Source organism: Neophocaena asiaeorientalis, unplaced genomic scaffold, assembly GCF_003031525.2.
Source record: "Neophocaena asiaeorientalis asiaeorientalis breed wild unplaced genomic scaffold, Neophocaena_asiaeorientalis_V1.1 scaffold192, whole genome shotgun sequence".
Lineage (NCBI taxonomy): Eukaryota > Metazoa > Chordata > Mammalia > Artiodactyla > Phocoenidae > Neophocaena > Neophocaena asiaeorientalis.
In genome coordinates, this window is record NW_020185326.1 from 4,534,157 (window position 1) to 4,553,512 (window position 19,356).

Below are 19,356 nucleotides of genomic sequence, written 5' to 3' on the forward strand. Positions count from 1 at the left end.
CGGGAGGAAGGGAAGGGAGTATCCATCAGCTGACCTTCTACTTAGTACTGAAACCGAGCGGGACCCTGTGGGGCTCCTGGGCACAAAAGCCTTTCTGGGTCCCCCGTTTCTTACTTGCAGGGTAAAGGCTTCAGCCTCCTAGACCTTCCCAGAGTTCCAAAGGGCAGATTCAAAAAGCCACTAACCAGGGAAATAGGGAATGCTGAAACAAAGGGGGAACAGTCAAGAAACTATACTGCAGTGATTAAAGCAGGATCCTGGTTCCTCCTCAAGGGATATACCTAACAATATCTTTGGACTCTTCTGCAGGAACTAAGAGCCCCACCCAGGTGGAGGGTGGCAACTTCCGGCTGAACACAAGATTTCGGGAACACTGCTCTGTTACCTCACCACCAGCCAATCAGAAGAAAGTCACACACCCTGCAGCCCTCGCCCCAAATTTGGCCTATGAAAACGTCTGCCCCAAAACCATCGGGGAGTTTGGGGGTTTTGAGCACAAGCCACCTTGCCTGGCCCTGCAGTAAACCTTTCTCTGCTCCAAACTCCGACGTTTTGGTTGCTTTGGCCTCGCTGTGTGTCAGGCACACGAACTTGTGTTCAGTAACAGTACCAGACACGTGCAAAGCATTTTACATCTGTTACCTCATTTAATCGTGGACAAGGCCCCATGAGGCAGATCCGAGGGTACTCTTTTACAGATGAGGATGCTGGGGCCCAGAGACAAATGAGGGTCCGGGATTTGAACCAGTTGCCTCCTCTTTCCCCTCCCTGTGTATCAGGATGGGGGACCTCATAGGCTAGAGAGATCGCTCAGGCCTTGGAACTTGGGAAGCCCACTGGAGGCAGTTCTATTTGAGCCAGGCCCAGGAAGGTGGAGTGAGAGGAGGGGGCATCCTAGGAACCCAGCTAAGTGTCAGCCTTGGACTTACCTGGGCTGACTTACCAGCTCAGACTGGTCTGGGCTGACTTGGCTCTAGGCAGAGAGAAGGGGTGTGAGCAAAGATGGGGTGTCTGGGAAAGTCAACGCTTTGAGGGGAGAGCAGATAAACCAGTGTGGCTCAAAGGGCAGGTGTGTGGAGATAAAGGGAAGGCCGTCAGGGAATGTGCAGGGGCCTCAAAACCCAAGTCCAGCCGAAGGCTTTATCCTGAGGACAGAGGGGACCTGGGGCTGGGGTGAGTCTTAAGGGAAATGACAGAGTCAGAGTGGGGGCAGGATAGGAGGCCTGGGCTGGGGTGGAGGAGAAATGGAGTCACGGAGAGAAAAGGCTGGCCAGGCCTCACACAGCTTGAGGAAAGGGTCAAGAGCAAGGGTGCCGGGGGGGCAGGGGAGGCCAGGTCATCTCAGGAGATGCCCTGCTCCTCCCGGGGGCCCAGGCACCTGGCTCTGGGCAGTGTCAGATGTCAGGAGGGGAGGTGCTCCCTCGGGCCTAATCTCATCAGGAGGAAAGAGGCATTTTCTTGGCGCTCTCTCTGACTCAGCCTGTATTTCCTGTGGGCCTGCAGGGAGGCATCTGTGCTGGACCAGAAGGACCACAGAGCTGGAGGAGGGGTGATAAAGGCAGAGGTGGGAGGGTGCTCGAGGCAGAGAGAACCTGGAAAGAGGACTGTTATTCCATGCTGGCTGCAGGGTGCCTCAGCCTCCACTGCTGATGGGCCGCGGGTGGTTGAGGCCTGGCGGGGGTGGGGGCGTCCCCAGGCAGCATGGTTCTGCTTTCCTGCCTGGGAAAGCCGTGCCCATGGAGAGAACCAAAGGGCTTCCTCTGCCCTTCCGCCCTTCGCCCCACACTCCCACCAAGACCCTCAGGCCCCACAGCACAGGGCTGAGCGAGGCTGCTGGCCTCTGCTGCCAAACCCAAGTCTGTGTGCCCCGTGCACAGTGAGGCCAAACAAACCGAAATGTCGGAGTTTGGAGCAGAGGAAGGTTCATTGCAGGGCTGAGCAAGGAGAATGGGGGAGGGGGCTCGCGCTCAAAAGACCCAAACTCCCCCGTGGTGTTCAGGGAAGAGTTTTTTACAGGCAAAATCCGGGGTGAGGGCTGCAGGGTGTGTGAGTTTCTTCTGATTGGTTGGTGGTGAGGTAACAGGATGGTGTTCCAGGAATCTCCTGCTCAACCTGAAGTGACCATCCTTCTTCTAGGTGAGGGCCTTAGTTCCCGTAGAAGAACTCAAAGATACATTGTTACGTGTATCCTGTACATCCCTTGAGGATGAAGCAGAGCTCTGCTTTATCGCTGCACTTTTGTTTGACTGCTTTTCTTTTGTTTCTGCATTCTCTCATCTCCCTGGTTAGTAACTGTTTGAATCTACCCTTTGGAACTAAGGGAAGGAAGGTCTAGGAGGCTGCGGGCTTTTGTACCCTGGAGAGACATGCACAAATAAATGCCTTTCCTCTCCGGGTTCTTCTGAATCCACAGGGATTGTTAGTTAGCTTCTCACATGCCTCATCAATGTGGTGAGCACCGAGGGTCTGAACTCTGCACCTAGCAGGCTGCTTTGCACTTTCTGGTTTGGGATTTTTACTCAGATCCCCAAAATGTTGGGCCCTCAGCACGTACCTGTCATGTACTAAATCAAATCTTAGTGTCCTGTAAACACTGGGACCACAACGGTCTTCACAGCAAACATCTGTTGAGGACTAAGTATGCACCGGCCTTGCTCCATGTACTGGGCGGATTATCTCATCTAATTTTCAGGGCAGCCCTGTGGGAGAGTGTGGACCCAGGACTAAACAGCTCGGTTCTGGATTCCAGCTCAGCCACCTACTTGCTGTGTGATTTGGGGCACGTTACTTAACCTATCTGTGCCCCAGTTTTCACATTTGTAAAAATGGGGTGATAATAGTTGCAGGAAGAGGGGGACGCCTTCCAGGGCCCAAGAGTGGGCTCTTGTCTAACACTCAGGAATGAATTGTCCGAGAAGATACATGGGCTGACAAAGCAAAAGACTTTATTGGAAAGAGGCACCCGGGCGGAGAGCAGTGGGGTAAGGGAACTCAGGAGAATTGCTCTGCCACATGGATCGCGGTCTCAGGTTTTATGATAATGAGGTTAGTTTCCAGGTTGTCTCTGGCCAGTCATCTTGCTTTTGTCCACATTTGGTCTGACTCAGGGTCCTTCCTGGGGGCGCGCATCTCTCAGCCAAGATTGATGCCAGCACGAAAGTTTCTGGGAGGTTGATAGGATATGTTATAGGCTGGCGTCTGCTCCCTCCTTTTGGCCCCTTCTGAATTCTTCTGTCTGGCAGTAGCTTGTTAGTTCCATGTTCCTTATTGGGACACCTCCTGTTGTGAGATAACTCTTGCAAGCGGTCATTATCGTGCCTGGCCAGGGCGGGCGGTTTCAGTCAATGGTTCTCTAACACCTGTACTAAACCAGATTGCTGTCAGGGTCAAGTTAGTACCTGGAACATACTTCACATATAATAAACAATGTGTTAGCTATTATTTGTTATTATGCCTGATTTTACTGGTGAGGAAATAGACACATTAAGTAACTGGCCCAAGGTCACATGGGCACAGTGGACATGTCCTATAATTACACTGTTTAGCTGGGTACCCGGTAGCCACGTGTGTCTCTTGAACACTTGAAATGGTAGTGCAACTGAGGAGCCAAATTTTACATTTCAATTCACTTTAATTGATTTTAATTTAGAAGCCCTGTGTGACTAGAGACTCCGTGTTGGACAGAGCTGCTGCCTGGGTCCCATACCCAGTGACCTGATTCAAGTGATTCTAATGTGCATTCAAAGTTACAAACCACTGCCCTGTGCTTTAGCAGCCAATTAAGATCGTGGCATCTCATCCTTTTCCGCTCTCAGCCATTTCCCTGAGAAGTGTACACGTGTGGAGAACAGTGACTGAATTGCCCCTTTACCCTGCACAGAATAAGCACTTTACAGACCTTGGATTTTTCTGCTTTGAGGTGTTCTGTTCTTTGGTTCAGGATGTTGGGCTCTTTCAGAAGTTTGTTCTAGAGCCTTCTGTCTCACAGGCAAGTTTTCAGAGTCAAGGCTACTAGTGACTTACTGTAGAATCGTTGCATGTAAATAGGGTAAAAGTTTTCTGGAGGCCTCTATGGTAGGTGGCAGTGGAACAGGAGGGAAGGGGACAGGGCACAACCTTTAAAAGAATGGCATAATAGAACATGACAAAAACTGGTTACAACCAACTAGGTCCAAGATGGCAGAAGATTCGACTTCCCATAGACCTTGAGCCTCATATGCTCATTGTAATTCATTAGCAAAGTGACACACCCACCAACGCCATGACAGTTCTGAGGCCAACCATCAAAGTTCAAAAAGCAGATGGTGGCCCAATTCCTGGAAATCTCCACCGCTTCCCCAAAATAGTTGGAATAATCCTCCTATTCATTAGTCTATGAAATTACGCAGCCCATAAAAACTAACCACCCCATATTTCAGGGCCTCTCTCCTGAGATGGCCCACACTCCATCGGTGGAGTGTGTTTCTCTCTAAATAAACCTACTTCTTACCTATCACTTTGTCTCTCACTGAATTCATCCTGTGACAAGACATCAAGAACCTGAGCGTCATTAAGTCCTGAGACCAGGTGTGTGATCTCAATTAAAAGATCATGGGTTCGGGCTTCCCTGGTGGCACAGTGGTTGAGAGTCCGCCTGCCGGTGCAGGGGACACGGGTTCGTGCCCCGGTCCGGGAAGATCCCACATGCCGCGGAGCGGCTAGGCCCGTGAGCCATGGCCGCTGAGCCTGCATGTCCGGAGCCTGTGCTCCACAACGGGAGAGGCTACAACAGTGAGAGGCCTGCGTACCGCAAAAAAAAGAAAAGAAAAAAGAAAAAAAAAGACCATGGGTTCAAGGACTTCCCTGGTGGCACAGTGGTTAAGAATCTGCTTGCTAATGCAGGGGAACACGGGTTCCAGCCCTGGTCCAGGAAGATCCCACATGCCATGGAGCAACTATAAGCTCATGAGCCACAACTCCTGAGCCTGCGCTCTAGAGCCCGCGAGCCACAACTACTGAAACCCGCGTGCCTAGATCCCATGCTCCACAGCAAGAGAAGCCACCGCAATGACAAGCCCGCGCACCGCAAAGAAAGGTAGCCTCGGCTCGCCGCAACTAGAGGAAGCCTGCGCACAGCAACGAAGACCCAACGCAGCCATAAATAAATAAATTTTTTTTTTTTTTTAAAAAGGCCATGGGTTCAAGTCCCAGTCTGGGTTTGTCCAGGTTCAAGTCCCAATTTGAGTTGCACAGTTTCAGCAGGGTAACCAACTTTTCCCTTTTTGCTTGAGACTTTCCTGATTTTAGCACTGAAAGCCCTGCATCCCAGGAATACCCACCCCACACACATCCTGGACAAACCAGAACAGTTGGTCACCTCCTTCTGTGGAGAGCGACAAGGTCTCTTCTTGCTTCCATGGTTAGGCAGAGACCTGCATTGACAGCAGGGGGGCCTTGACCTCAGCTGGGCCTTGGCATCCTGAGCCAGATATCTCACTCTGTCCTGTGGGTGGATCAGAGGCCCTGATAAGGACTTCAGGTGAATTAAAAAGGTGCTTTCCTGTCAAATTTGGGGTCAAGGCCAGGGTCTAGATAAACTCTATTATGGATAATTGTCAACCCAGGATTAGAGTCAAGACATGGGACCCACCCATAATTAGGCATGTATTGTGTTGATTCTTGGTCTTTGTAGATCACCTTCAAATAAAGAGTCCTTTACCCTTATGGTAATCTTCTTTCACTTTGTAAAGCTAGGAAACTTGTGATTGTGATCTCCCTCTTTTAACTGTGGCTGAGGTGAGTGTGGTGGTTCAGACCCTCCCAGGAGGCGTGTTTGGGGGCAGCTCGATGACCACAAGGTCAGGTTTTAAGGGAAAAAATAAAATTCCAAATATGAAATGTGGAAACAGAAACTTACTAAGGGGACAATGGTAGCCAGGAATGCCAGACTCCTCCCCACCGCTGACCTTCAAAGACCAAATCAGGTAATTTCATTCTCCCTGAGGCCAGGAACAGCGCAATTAATGAATAATCTATTATGCTGCTTTGTACCACACCCAGTTTGGGTTCGGTTTCAGCCACCCCGCAGGTAACCCTTGTCCTGCAATGATTCAGGGCTAGGCTGGGAAGATAGGCCTCTGGAGCCAGGCAGGAAAATCTCTGTGTCTCTGTCTCCATCTCTCTCACACACGTCAGAGAGGAGCACGAGGTGGGAAGAGGGACATCTGGACCACGTCTCGGCTTCTGCTTGCCATCTCCACTCCTACTAATTTGATCTTGGTCAAGTCACTTCCTCTGCACCAAATGGGGACAACAGGCCTCAGGAGAGTTGTAAGGGATAAGACAGGCAGCAAGCCATTCCACTGTCAGGCACTGAGATGTAAACTCAGTGGGGACTTCCCTGGTGGTCCAGTGGTTAAAACTTCTCGCTTCCACAGAAGGGGGCATGGGTCCAATCCCTAGTCGGGAACTAAGATTCCCCATGTGCTGCACGGCACGGCCAAAAAATAAAAATAAATAGATAAAAAATAAACTCAGTGGGGTGTTAAACCCAGCGATGACTAAATCTTTTTGCAGGGCAGGGAATTCACAGCACAAAGAGCCTAATCCCATGGCATCAGGCCAGCTAAGCACCCTTGGGATAGCAGCAGCAGAATGGGTGCCACCACCTGCTTTGTGCCCTAATGGGCTGGCCCGCTACGGCTAGGAAGACCTGCTATGGCTTTGATGTGGGCCCAGCTGCATGGGACCAGGCAGGATAGAACAAGCGGCGTGGGGTAAACCTGTCCCGGATCTATGTTCTGGCCCAGCCCGTGGGCAAGGGCCTCACAGTGCTGAAGGCCCGCTGTGGTCCTCGTTTTCAGGCAAGTGCCTGCTTGTGGGGAAAGTAAAACTCCTGCTCTCTGAATTGCTGCGTCCTTAAACTCATTCATGCACTGATAGACACAGGCACGCATGTGCAGTACGTGCACAGACACAAACACCCAAACAGATGCCCAGGTGCACACCCACCCACAGGGGTACACGAGCACGTAGGAACACCCTGATCAGGGCAGTGTTCACACACAGACTTGCACACACCGTGCACACACATTCGCACAAACTTCACCCACATATATGCATGCGCAGTCCTATACCTGGGGCAAAGGGAGAGACGGCCCACCTGGCTTGGTGCCACCCACCCACTTCTGTAAGTTTCCCTCATGGCTACAAGTCTGGAAGAACCTTGGCAGTGGAGGTAAGGTGTTAGAGCCAGGGCGGGTGGGATGGGGGAGAGGAGTTCGGCACAGGGGTCGGGGGCCATGATGTTCACACTGCTCGGAGGCTGGCCGGCCTCATCAGTGGAGGCCAATAGCCCCTTCGCCAGAGGACGTCCGCTTGGTTTACTGAGCCTCGTTTTCCTTTGCTGTGAAGTAGGGGCGATAATGGTCACGACACTTCCCCTTGGGATTGAGGTAGCATCCAGGGTGTAATGAGTGTGAAAGAGGTTTCGTCATCGTTATCTGGAGAGCTGCACCTCCTCCCAGCTGTGTGACTCCAGGAAGGTTGCTTCACTTTTCTGCCTCAACCCCTACATCTGTAACAGGGAGCAAGGTAGCACCTAAGTTCATACAGGGGAAGCGCTTGGAACGGAGCCTGGCACATAGCAAGCACCCGAAACTAAGCGTTGCTATTGCCATAGAGGTGACTGTGAGCTCCAGGAGAGCATTGCCCAGGCCTCTTACGGCCCCTGACCCTGAACCTGGAACCAGAACCGTCCCCTAGGTGTGAAGGGAGAGCGCTGAGAGTGGCCAGAGGGGCCAGGACTGTTGATGCTGGCCAGGTCATGTTGATTTCAGCAGGCATGACTGGCCCCCTCACCCCACAGCCCACCATGGGCACCAAGGCTGCTTTATCCCCCTCCCATGTTTTTCACTAACACGTCCCATCCTCTCCATCCCCTCTGCCCTGCTTCAGCCCAGGCGACTGTCATGATTACCTCAGCAATCAGAGGAATCCACCTAAAAGTGAAAACTGGTCCTCCTCCTCCCCTGCTATAACCCCTGCAGCAGCTCCCATTGCCCTCAGAGTCCAAGCCCTTTCACATGGCTCCTGAGGGGATCTGGGTCCTGCCTGCTTGCCCACCTCTTCCCTGCAGGCTCCTGTGCCCTGGCCACACCAAGCACAGGCAGCCATTGCCTGTCTACCATTGGTTGGGCCTGCCTGGGGCAATGTGTTAGTCAGGACGGGTGGGCTATGCTCTGTGACAAGTATCCCCACTATTTCTCTGCGGTTCACTCTACAAGTTTAATTCTCTGTCATGCTATGTGAGTCAGTTTGGGGCAAGGTGCCCTATTCACACAGTCCCTTGGGGACCCAGGAAGATGGAAGCTGCACCATCTGGAACATGTGGCCTCCTCATCCCTCCAGCCAAGGACGAGAGTTCTGGAGGGTCACCGGCAGGTCTTACATGCTTCAGCCTGGAAGTGGCACACATCACTCCCACCCACGATCCACTAGCTAGGACTAATAGTGGCTGCCTAACTGCAAGGAGGCTGGGATGTGAGGGGAGCAATGGAGTGTCTGGTGAGCATCACCGTGGGCCACAGAGAGACGACCCCCACCCCCACCCGCAACTGCTGCTCAAGGCGAGGCAGGGGTGGGGGGCCCAGGAGCTGAGCCTGCTGACTTGCCCCCTACTTTCCCACCCACAGCCCAGGCCCCAGGCTACTCCTCAGCTGCCACAAATTGCCAAGACCCCAGGGAGATCATTATCCTTGCTCTTCTTTCCTTAGATGATCCTTAGGACCTGTTTCTCTCAGGGCTCAGTGCAGAGAAAAGCTGTACTGCTCCTTAGCAAGTGCAGGCATTTATCTTACAGACAGTGAGTAAATCCCTTTCTGATTCTATTTCCCTCGTCGAATTGACCACTAGGAAGCTCCGACGCAAAACCTCCCCTGTGTGTTGGTCCTGGCAGCACACAATCGTAGCTTGACTCCCCCTACATTTCAGGTGATCTCTTTTTGTTCCTGCATTTTCCCTCTGTCCCCATTTCCTCACCATGGCTTTTTTTATTTCCTTCTATCTGTGTTTTCTCTATTTCTGTAAGGCTTCTTACATCGTTTCTGGGATTGGATGGGCATTGTTAGGCAGTCCCTGCGTTCCGTGCTACTTCCTGTAGCTCTGGCAAATGCAGCCAGGGTTTTGGGCAAAGCTCCCTAAAGGAAGGTTGAAATGTCTGAGCTTCACAGGACAGACCTGCCGCCACGAGGCTGAGGGTACCTGGTGCTGTGTAAAGGGAGGGCACCTGGGAGCTGGGGGAAGGAAGGGTTTGGACTCATAGTGATGGGTACAGACAACAGTGGGTTGGGAAGAGCAAGCCAAGCAGAGGGAAAGGCAAGGGTGAAGGCCCAGAGGACTGGAAATGCAGGAGCAGGTACCAGGGATGCTGCGTGGTGTGCTTTGTCTGGAAGGAGCCGTTTAGAAGCTGAGCAAGAAAAAGCGAAATCTTGGGATATAGGGTGGGACCCAAGCTGAGTTTGGCCTTGATCCTGTAGGACAGCAGTGAATGGGGAGCATCAAAGGGTGACCTAAGGTGGGGGCCGGGGAGGGAGGAATACAGCCAGGCTTGGTCTCCAGAACAATCCCTCTGGCTGCATGAGGAGCGTAGATGGGAAGGCCCAGTGGGTCAATGAGACTGAGGGGAGGGCCTTTGAACTGAGCAGCAGCAGGGCCAAGAGGAGGCCACATGGTATATATTTGGCCACTAATGAGCCCTAGACCCTCTTACAAGCCATTCATGATCTAGCCCTGCTCACCCCTCCAGCTCGTGTTCTCTTCATTCACATCATCCAGTTTACATGTATATGTGTGTGTGTGTGTGAATATATATTTTTCTTTTTAGCATCTCCTTACTAATCTTACCAAACCATATGTAGTTTCCCAAACATTCCACGTTCGCTTCTATCTCAGGGCCCTTGCTCAGGCTGTTCCATCTGCCTGGGACACCTTCTCCCCCAGCTCACCCTTGTCCAGCCTACATGGCCAACTCCTTCGCATCCTTCAAATCGCAGTTCACATGTCACTTCCTCTGGGAAGCCCTCCCTGACTGCCATGTAGAAACGTCCATTATTACCTATAGTACACTGGGTCCCAGTGGCCCAGACTCCACTAATGTCCTCACTCATAGGACTCTTCACTCCTGTAAGGCTGGGCTCAGGCTTGCTCTCTCCAAACCCCCAGTGCCTGGCACAGGTGGTACTCAGTAAATATTGAGTGAACAAATACAAGGCCGGATGAGGAGAGAGGGAAGGTCAAGATGGCTGGATGATAATAGTGGTAGTAATTATTACTGTTGAGCAAGGGATCTTAGTGTATCATCTCATTTCATCCTCATGACAAGTCTATGAGACAGATACTTTCTTTATCCTCATTTTACAGGTGAGGAAACTGAGACTTCAGAAGTTAAGCCATTTGCCCACCCAGCTGGCAAGCACAGAGCTGGAATTGCAGCCTGGGCAGGCTGGCTCCGGAGGACACTATTTCCCACTTAGCTGGGTGGGGAGGCTGGCCTGTCTGGTGAGGTGCTGGATAGGGGAGGGAACGGAGTAAGTTCTCTCTACGGTTTTTCTGCCTGTTTGTTTTCGCACACGAAGGGATGAAAAGCAAACAGGTCAGCAGTAGTTGTACGCCATCTCACCAGATCCCTGGAAGTAGCCACAATTATAGCCTGTTCACCTGGGTGCCCTTCATAGCACGTCACTGTCCTCACAGAACGGACCGCTGTCCTGGTCCTGCCCTCTTATGTCCTCTGCAGGTGAGACTCCGTGTGTCCTGCTGTCAGGTTGCGAGCCTCACAGCCCTTCTGTCCCATTTGTCTCCTGCAGATGTCATGGCACCCCCAGTACCGGAGCTCCAAGTTCCGCCATGTCTTTGGCAAACCAGCCAGCAAGGAGAACTGCTACGACTCCGTGCCCATCACCCGCAGCGTCCACGACAATCATTTCTGTGCTGTGAACCCCCACTTCATTGCAGTCGTGACTGAGTGTGCTGGTGGGGGGGCCTTCCTCGTCATCCCCTTGCACCAGGTAAGGGTGCCTGCTAAGCTCAGGCCCAAATAGCTCTCTGGAGGCAGCACAGGACAGAGGGAGAGTAGAAAGAGCCTCAGTTTGGGTTCCATATGTGAGTTCAATCCTAGCCCTGCCTGTTACCAGCCATGTGACCATGAATAAGTCATTTCACCCCTTTGAGTCTTGGTTTTCTCATTGAAAAAGTATACCTCTCCTGGGATTTCAGCTTCTAGCAGTTGTTTAGGACTCCTAGGACCTCCCCTCCACCCCACTGCAAAGTAATTCATTCATGAATAACATTTAATTCTTAATGCATTGCCGGGCTCACAAGACATTGGGGAAATCTCCAAAGCCTCCGCCTCTCTCCAAGAAAGGAAAAAAACCTTGAGCCGAAATTTAAGTAGGAGAGGTAAGCAGCAAGTGAACAGGAAGAACAGGCTTGTCCTGCGGCAAAGGTTGACGGTGTAAGTTGGGCCATATGCAATTGCTGATTTATTTAACAGTTTTTGACCCCCAGAATGGTGGTTTCATATAGACTAACTTCATAGCAGATCTTTTCAGAATCCTGAGTTTCTGCCTTGAGGTAGAATCTCTGAAGGGGCTCGAGGGATCCGGGCTTGGTAGTGCCTCTGGTTTGCAGCAGAAGCAGATAGAAGTTTTCTCCAGAGGAAAGCATTTCCAATGTGAACAGGATTCCCACAGATTAAGATCAGGGAAATTCATAGACGGAGAACACCAAGCCTGGCCGTGAGTAAGCATCCGCTGAAAGAACGAACAACAGACTTACAACCCCTTTTAGAAGTTAAGATCACAAATGTAAATTGGAATCTCATAGATCAGGTTTTCTGATCCCAATGCAATTGAGTTAGAAGTCAATAACAAAAGATAAATTTTAAATGCCCATTCATTTAGAAATTGAAAAATACTTGGAAATGAATGAGAATGAAATACATCACAAAACTTAGGGGATGCCGGGAAAGTGGTGCTTCAAGGGAAATTTATAGCACTAATGCTTATATTAGGCGTAAAATTAACAACTAAACATTCAACCTGAGAAGTTAGAAAAAGGACAACAGAGTAAACCCAAAGAAAGTTTGAGGAAGGGGGTATTAAAGATCAGAAATCAGTGAAAAGAGCATCAAAGATCGATTAAAGAGGATCAGAAGAGCCAAGGGCTTCCCTGGTGGCGCAGTGGTTGAGAGTCCACCTGCCGATGCAGGGGACACGGGTTCGTGCCCCGGTCCGGGAGGATCCCACATGCCGCGGAGCTGCTGGGCCCGTGAGCCATGGACGCTGAGCCTCCGCGTCCGGAGCCTGTGCTCCGCAACGGGAGAGGCCGCAACAGTGAGAGGCCTGCGTACCGCACAAAAAAAAAAAAAAAAAAAAAAAGAAAAAAAAAAAAAAAAAAAAAAAAAAAAAAAGATCCAAAAGTTGGTTCCTAGAAAAGACTGATAGACAAACCTCTGGAGAGATGGTCAAGAATAAAAGAGAGAAGGGGCAAAAAGCACCAAGAACAAACAAACAAACAAAGTGCAATATCAGTAGAGCTTCAAAATATAAGACACTAATCTGAGCAGTTTTATGACAATATATTTGAAAACGTTGGCAATATGGACAAATTCCTACAAAAAAATATAACTTGTCAGGACCGATTCAAGTAGAAATAGAAAGCCTGAATGGTCCTTTAACTATTTTTAAAATTGCATGTTAAAAATCTCTCTTAAAGAAAACAGAAGAAGGAAAAGGCAGCCATAGAGTGACAAAATATATTGGCACAGTAATCATGACAAAGAGCTCATTTCCTGAGTATATAAAATGGGCTAGGGGAAAAAAAAAAATGAACAGGTATCTCATAGCAGAGAAAATCCAAACGGTTACTAAACATTTGAAAACGTGCTCAACCTCGTTAATAAACCACAATGAGATACCACTGCGACCCACCAGATTGGCAAAAATATAAAATCTAATAATAGTGAGTGATGAAGAGGCCACGGAGCCCTCTGAACTCTCAGGCACTTCTGGGGGCAGGGTAAACCGGCACACGTGTGTTGGAACAAAGTGTGACAGTTTCTATTAAAGAGGAAAATGCACAGACTTGGAGATTCCACTCCTAGGTGTTTACCATGCAGAACTGTGTGCTTATGTCACCAGAACACAAACACAAGAATATGCATGGGAGCATTGTTCGTGTTATCAATAAACTGCAAAAACCCAAATGTCCAAGAATTGAATATATAAATTACGGTATATCCATAGTGTGGAATATACACAATTATGAAAAGGATCAAAATATAAACACATACCACCACATGGATAAAGACAGTGTCAAGGGAAGAAACCAAATAAATTACAACATCACTACCTAAAGTTAAAAACAGACTAAATTAAACTATACTTTAAGGGATGCATAAGTAGGTACAAAAATCTTAAAGAAAAGCAAGCAGGGGAGGATAGCCAGGATAATAGTTACCCACTGGGGGAGGGAGGGAGTTATGATTGGAAAGTATTCCATAGCAGGGAGTCTCCTTTGTGCTAGTAATAGTTCATGGCAGTTATATGTTTAAATTTATTTTCCAGCAATTCATTAAGCTGAACATTTACATTTTATGCACTTTTTAATATTATATTTTACACAAACACACACGTAAGGGTGACACTAGGTCCATGTGGTTTTACAGGCAATTTCTATGTAACTTTCAAGGAACTGATTATTCCAATCTTTTACAAACATTTTCAGAAAATAGGAAAAGAGGGACTGCTCCCCTTTTGTTCTGAGGCCAGTGTAACCTTGATTCCAAGACCAGACAGGAACAGAACAAGAAAGAAAAATATCACTCAAGAAGATGAATGCAAAATTGTTAGTTAATCAAATCTAGCATTGAATTAAAAAAAGATACCTTCTGAGCAAGTTGGATTTATTCCAGAAACTAAGGGTGGTTTAATATTAGTTAACCTATAAATGTAGATTATTTGCATTTGATAGAGTGCAGTACCCATTCATGATAAAAATTCTTTGCAAACTAGGAAAAGGGAATTTCACTAACATATAGGAAACAGAATTGTTTGAACTTTTTGTTTTGAAAGAATCTCAACCCTGCAGAAAAGTTGCAAAAATACTTGAATAAATGATTATCCTTGACTTAGATTCACCAATAGTTAACATTCTGCCAAATTTACTTTTTATCTTTTTTTATATCTTTCTCTCCATATGTGTGTATATAGAATCTAACTCAGGATCATGAATTATGTTGAGTTGTCATATCTCTTAGTCTACTTTATTTCATTATATTGACATTTTAAAGCAGTGAAGGCCCACTGTTTTGTAGGACATTTCTTTTTTGATTGTTTTGTTTTTTGTCTTTTGTTTTTCGATTTTTTAATTAATTAATTTATTTATTTTTATACAGCAGGTTCTTATTAGTTATCTGTTTTATACATATTGGTATATATATGTCAATCCCAATCTCCCAGTTCATCCCACCCCCACCACCACCACCACCACCGCCACAGCCCACCCCACCCCCTGCTTTCCCCTCTTGGTGTCCGTACTGTAGGACATTTCTAAAATTGGATTTGTCCCATTGTTTCCTTGTGATTAGATTCATGTTATACATTTTTGGCAAGAGTATTAAACAAGTGATGTATCCTCAGTTCATTATTACATCATGTAACACATGATATCAGTTTGTCCCATTATTGGTGATATTGGTGATATTTGTTATCTTTATTAATATGGTGCAAACATCATCATAAAGAAGGAATGTGAGAAACATCCCTTTAGGGAATTCCCTCGTGGTCCAATGGTTAGGACTCTGCACTTCATTGCCATGGCCTGGGTCCAATCCCTGATCAGGGAGCTAAGATCCCAGGGCGTGGCCAAAAAAAAACAAAAAACAAAACTTGGCAAGAAGGTGCTGGCCTGCACAGTAAGATTAGAAAAATAACTTAAAGGTATAAGGATTGAAAAGGAAGAGGTAAAACCGCATTGTTTACTGATGTGATTGTCTACATAGAAAACCAAAAGAAAGTAGAGTCAAATAATTAGAAAAATGAGTGTTTGGCACTCCCAGACTCATTCTATGAGGCCACCATCACCCTGATACCAAAACCAGACAAAGATACTACAAAAAAAGAAAATTATAGACCAATATCACTGATGAATATAGATGCAAAAATTCTCAACAAAATACTAGCAAACAGAATCCAACAACACATTAAAAGGATCATACATCATGATCAAGTGGGATTTACCCCAGGAATGCAAGGATTCTTCAATATATGCAAATCAGTCAGTGTGATACACCATATTAACAAATTGAAGAATAAAAACCATATGATCATCTCAATAGATGCAGAAAAAGCTTTTGACAAAATTCAACACCCATTTATGATAAAAACTCTCCAGAAAGTTTTTATAGAAGCATGGTCATAGAAGCAACCTACCTCAACATAATAAAGGCCATGTATGATAAACCCACAGCAAACATCATTCTCAATGGTGAAAAACTGAAAGCATTTCCTCTAAGATGAGGAACAAGACAAGGATGTCCACTCTCGCCACTATTATTCAACATAGTTTTGGAAGCCCTAGCCACAGCCATCAGAGAAGAAAAAGAATGAAATGAATACAAATTGGAAAAGAAGAAGTAAAACTCACTGTCTGCAGATAACATGATACTATACATAGAAAATTATAAAGATGCCACCAGAAAACTATTAGAGCTAATCAATGAATTTGGTATAAAGTTGCAGGATACAAAGTTAATGCACAGAAATCTCTTGCATTCCTATAAACTAACAATGAAAGATCAGAAAGAGAAATAAAGGAAACAATCCCATTCACCACTACAACAAAAAGAATAAAATGCCTAGGAATAAACCTACCTAAGGAGGTAAAAGACCTGTCCTCAGAAAACGATAAGACACTGATGAAAGAAATTAAAGATGATACCAACAGATAGAGAGATATACCATGTTCTTGGATTGGAAGAATCAATATTGTGAAAATGACTATACTACCCAAAGCAATCTACAGATTCAATGCAATCCCTATCAAATTACCAGTGGCATTTTTTTTACAGAGCTAGAACAAAAAATCTTAATATTTGTATGGAGACACAAAAGACCCCAAATAGCCAAAGCAGTCTTGAGGGAAAAAAATGGAGCTGGAGGAATCAGACTCCCTGACTTCAGACTATACTACAAAGCTACAGTAATCAAGACAATATGGTACTGGCACAAAAACAGAAATATAGATCAATGGAACAGGATAGAAAGCCCAGAGATAAACCCACGCACCTATGGTCAACTAATCTTTGACAAAGGAGGCAAGGATATACAATGGAGAAAAGACAGTCTCTTCAATACGTGGTGCTGGGAAAACTGGACAGTTACATGTAAAAGAATGAAATTAGAACACTCCCTAACACCATACACAAAAATAACCTCAAAATGAATTAGAGGGCTTCCCTGGTGGCACAGAGGTTGAGAGTCTGCCTGCCGTTGCAGGGGACACGGGTTCGTGCCCTGGTCCGGGAAGATCCCACATGCCATGGAGCGGCTGGGCCCATGAGCCATGGCCGCTGAGCCTGTGCGTCCGGAGCCTGTGCTCCGCAATGGGAGAGGGCGCAACAGTAAGAGGCCCGCATACCGCAAAAAGAAAAAAAAAATGGATTAGAGACCTAAATGTGAGACCAGACACTATAAAACTCTTACATATATACACTAATATGTATAAAATAGATAACTAATAAGAACCTGATGTATAAAAAAAAATAAAATTAAATTTAAAAATTCCAAAAAAAATGAACAACTAGTGACACGTACAACAACAAGGATGAATCTCAAATGCATCATGCTAAGTAAAAGAAGCTAGACTTAAAAGGACAAATATGTATGCATCTATTTATGTGACATTCTGGAAAAGGCAAAACTATGGGGATGGAAAACAGACCACTAGTTGCCAGTGGCTGGAGCTGAGGAAGGGTTGGCTACAGAGGGGCAGCAGGAGGTATTTTGGGGGGTGAGGGAACTGTGCCATATCTTGATTGTCAAAATAAACTGTATGCAAAAAAAAAAAAAAAGGAAAATGAGTGTTTGGAAGGTGGCTGGATAAAAAATCAGAATGCAAAAATGAATTGCATTTTTACATACCAAGAGTGCTTAGAAAATGTAAATATTTTCAGTAGAATAAGAGAAGTGTGAATACCTAGGAATAAATGAGCAAGACTTACTAGGAAAGGGCTTCCCTGGTGGCACAGTGGTTAAGAATCCGCCTGCCAATGCAGGGGACACTAGTTCGAGCCCTGGTCCGGGAAGATCGCACATGCTGTGGAGCAACTAAGCCCGTGTGCCACGACTACTGAGCCTGTGCTCTAGAGCCCGTGAGCCACAACTGCTGAGCCTGCATGCCACAACTACTGAAGCCCGCGTGCCTAGAGCCTGTGCTCTGCACCAAGAGAAGCCACCACAGTGAAAAGCCCACGCACTGCAATGAAGAGTAGCCCCCACTCGCCCTAACTAGAGAAAGCCCGCGTGCAGGAACATAGACCCAATGCAGCCAAAAATAAATAAATAAAATAAATTAATTTTTTTAAAAAAGACTTACTAGAAGAAAATTACAGAGGATCATTGAAAGACTAATATTGAAGATGCCCTAAGTAAATGGAGATATGTACCATGTTCATGAATAGCCACTTTTTATCCCTCCCCCAAATGTCCACAGCATTCTCCTTTTTATGACATATTCTACAACACATTCCTTTCTTGGGATATCATGCCCTGAGTACTTTGAATTAGAGTCATTTGTGTTTTTCTGGTAGCACCTCCTAATGTACTTGCAATGGGGGGTAAGGGGGGAAGACCCAGTACTTAGCTTACCCATATATCACCTTTTGGGCACACACAGTTGGCGCTTATAAATTTTCATCAATTGAACAAATCTGTTCTCCATTTCTATACTTTTGCCGTTTTAAGAATGTCATACAAATAGAACCATACAGTATGTAGCCTTTTGCACTTGACTTCTTTTACTCAGTACAGTTCTCTGGAGATTGATCGAGGTTGTTGTGTGTATCAACTGCTCATTCTTTTTTATCGCTGAGTAGTATTCTGTGGTGTGGTTGCACACAGTTTGTCGAACCATTCGCTGTTGAAGGCCATCTGGACGGTTTCCAGTTTGGAGCTGTTAGGAATGAAGCTGCTATAAACATTTGTGTACAGGTTTCTTTTTATTTCTTTTAAAAATATTATTGGAATTTATTGTATCATGAACATCACTAACAAAACATCAGAGGGGAGAAGGAAGAGAATTTATACCTAAAAGGAATCAATTCAAGAAGTAGAATAAACATAGCAATATAAAAATATTAATTAGAAAACATACTTCAATATACAGGAATGGTCTATTGTGGAACTGAAGTTTCATTTGTGTGTACAGGTTTCTGTGTGAACATAAGTAAGTTCATTTTTCTGGGATAAATGCCTAGGAGTGCAATCCCTGGATCATAAAGTAGTTACATGTTCAGTTTTATAAGAAACTGCCAAGATATTTTCACAAATATTTTTATAGCATAAGCAAAATATTACACAGAACATACTTCTAAAAAGTTCTTTGCTGTTTATCTGAAATTCAAATTTTACTAGGTATCCTCTATTTTTATTTGCTAAATCTGGCATCTCTATTCCCAGGTGATGCCAATGCTGCTGGTTTACAAACTACATTTTCAGCAGCTAGGCTCTATTCTAGTTCTTTTTTATCATTAGGAAAAACTTTCAAACCCAAGGTAGGTTAAAAAACATATAATGAACTCTTCATACTCAGATTCTAGAATCTTGAAGACTTTGCCACTCTTGCTTCAGCCATCCCCTTTTTTCCCCTGAAGTTTTGTTTGTCTTTTAAGATTTTTTTTTTGATGTGGACCATTTTTTAAGTCCTTATTGAATTTGTTACAATAGTGTTTCTGTTTTATGTTTTGGTTTTTTTGGCCGTGAGGCATGTGGGATCTCAGCTCCCCGACCAGAGATCAGACCTGCACCCCCTGCATTGAAAGGCAAAGTCTTAACCACTGGACCGTCAGGGAAGTCCCCTCTGAAGTTTTTTTTTTAAAGCAAATCCTGGACGGTTTGTCATTTTACCCCCCACAAAGTTCAGTTTTCAATTCTAAAAAATAGTAACGTTTTCTGACATATCCACAATGCTAGGATCACAGCATCAACAATATCTCCTGTGCCAACCGATTGCCTGTTATGTAAAAATGCCTTTGATTGCCTCATAAGTGCCTCTTTGCACCTGGTTTGTTTGAATCAGGATCAAGAAAGGTCCACGCAT

At 46.2% G+C, this 19,356-nt stretch overlaps 1 protein-coding gene across 1 annotated transcript in view; it reads left to right on the plus strand.

The window, feature by feature from the left end:
• The window catches only part of CORO2A (coronin 2A), a 58,795-nt gene that overhangs the window by 19,875 nt on the left and 19,564 nt on the right, over positions 1-19,356 (plus strand). The window contains exon 2 of the mRNA XM_024734406.1: positions 10,845-11,045. Coding sequence (XP_024590174.1) covers positions 10,845-11,045 — 201 coding nt within the window. The remainder of the gene's footprint in view (positions 1-10,844; positions 11,046-19,356) is intronic.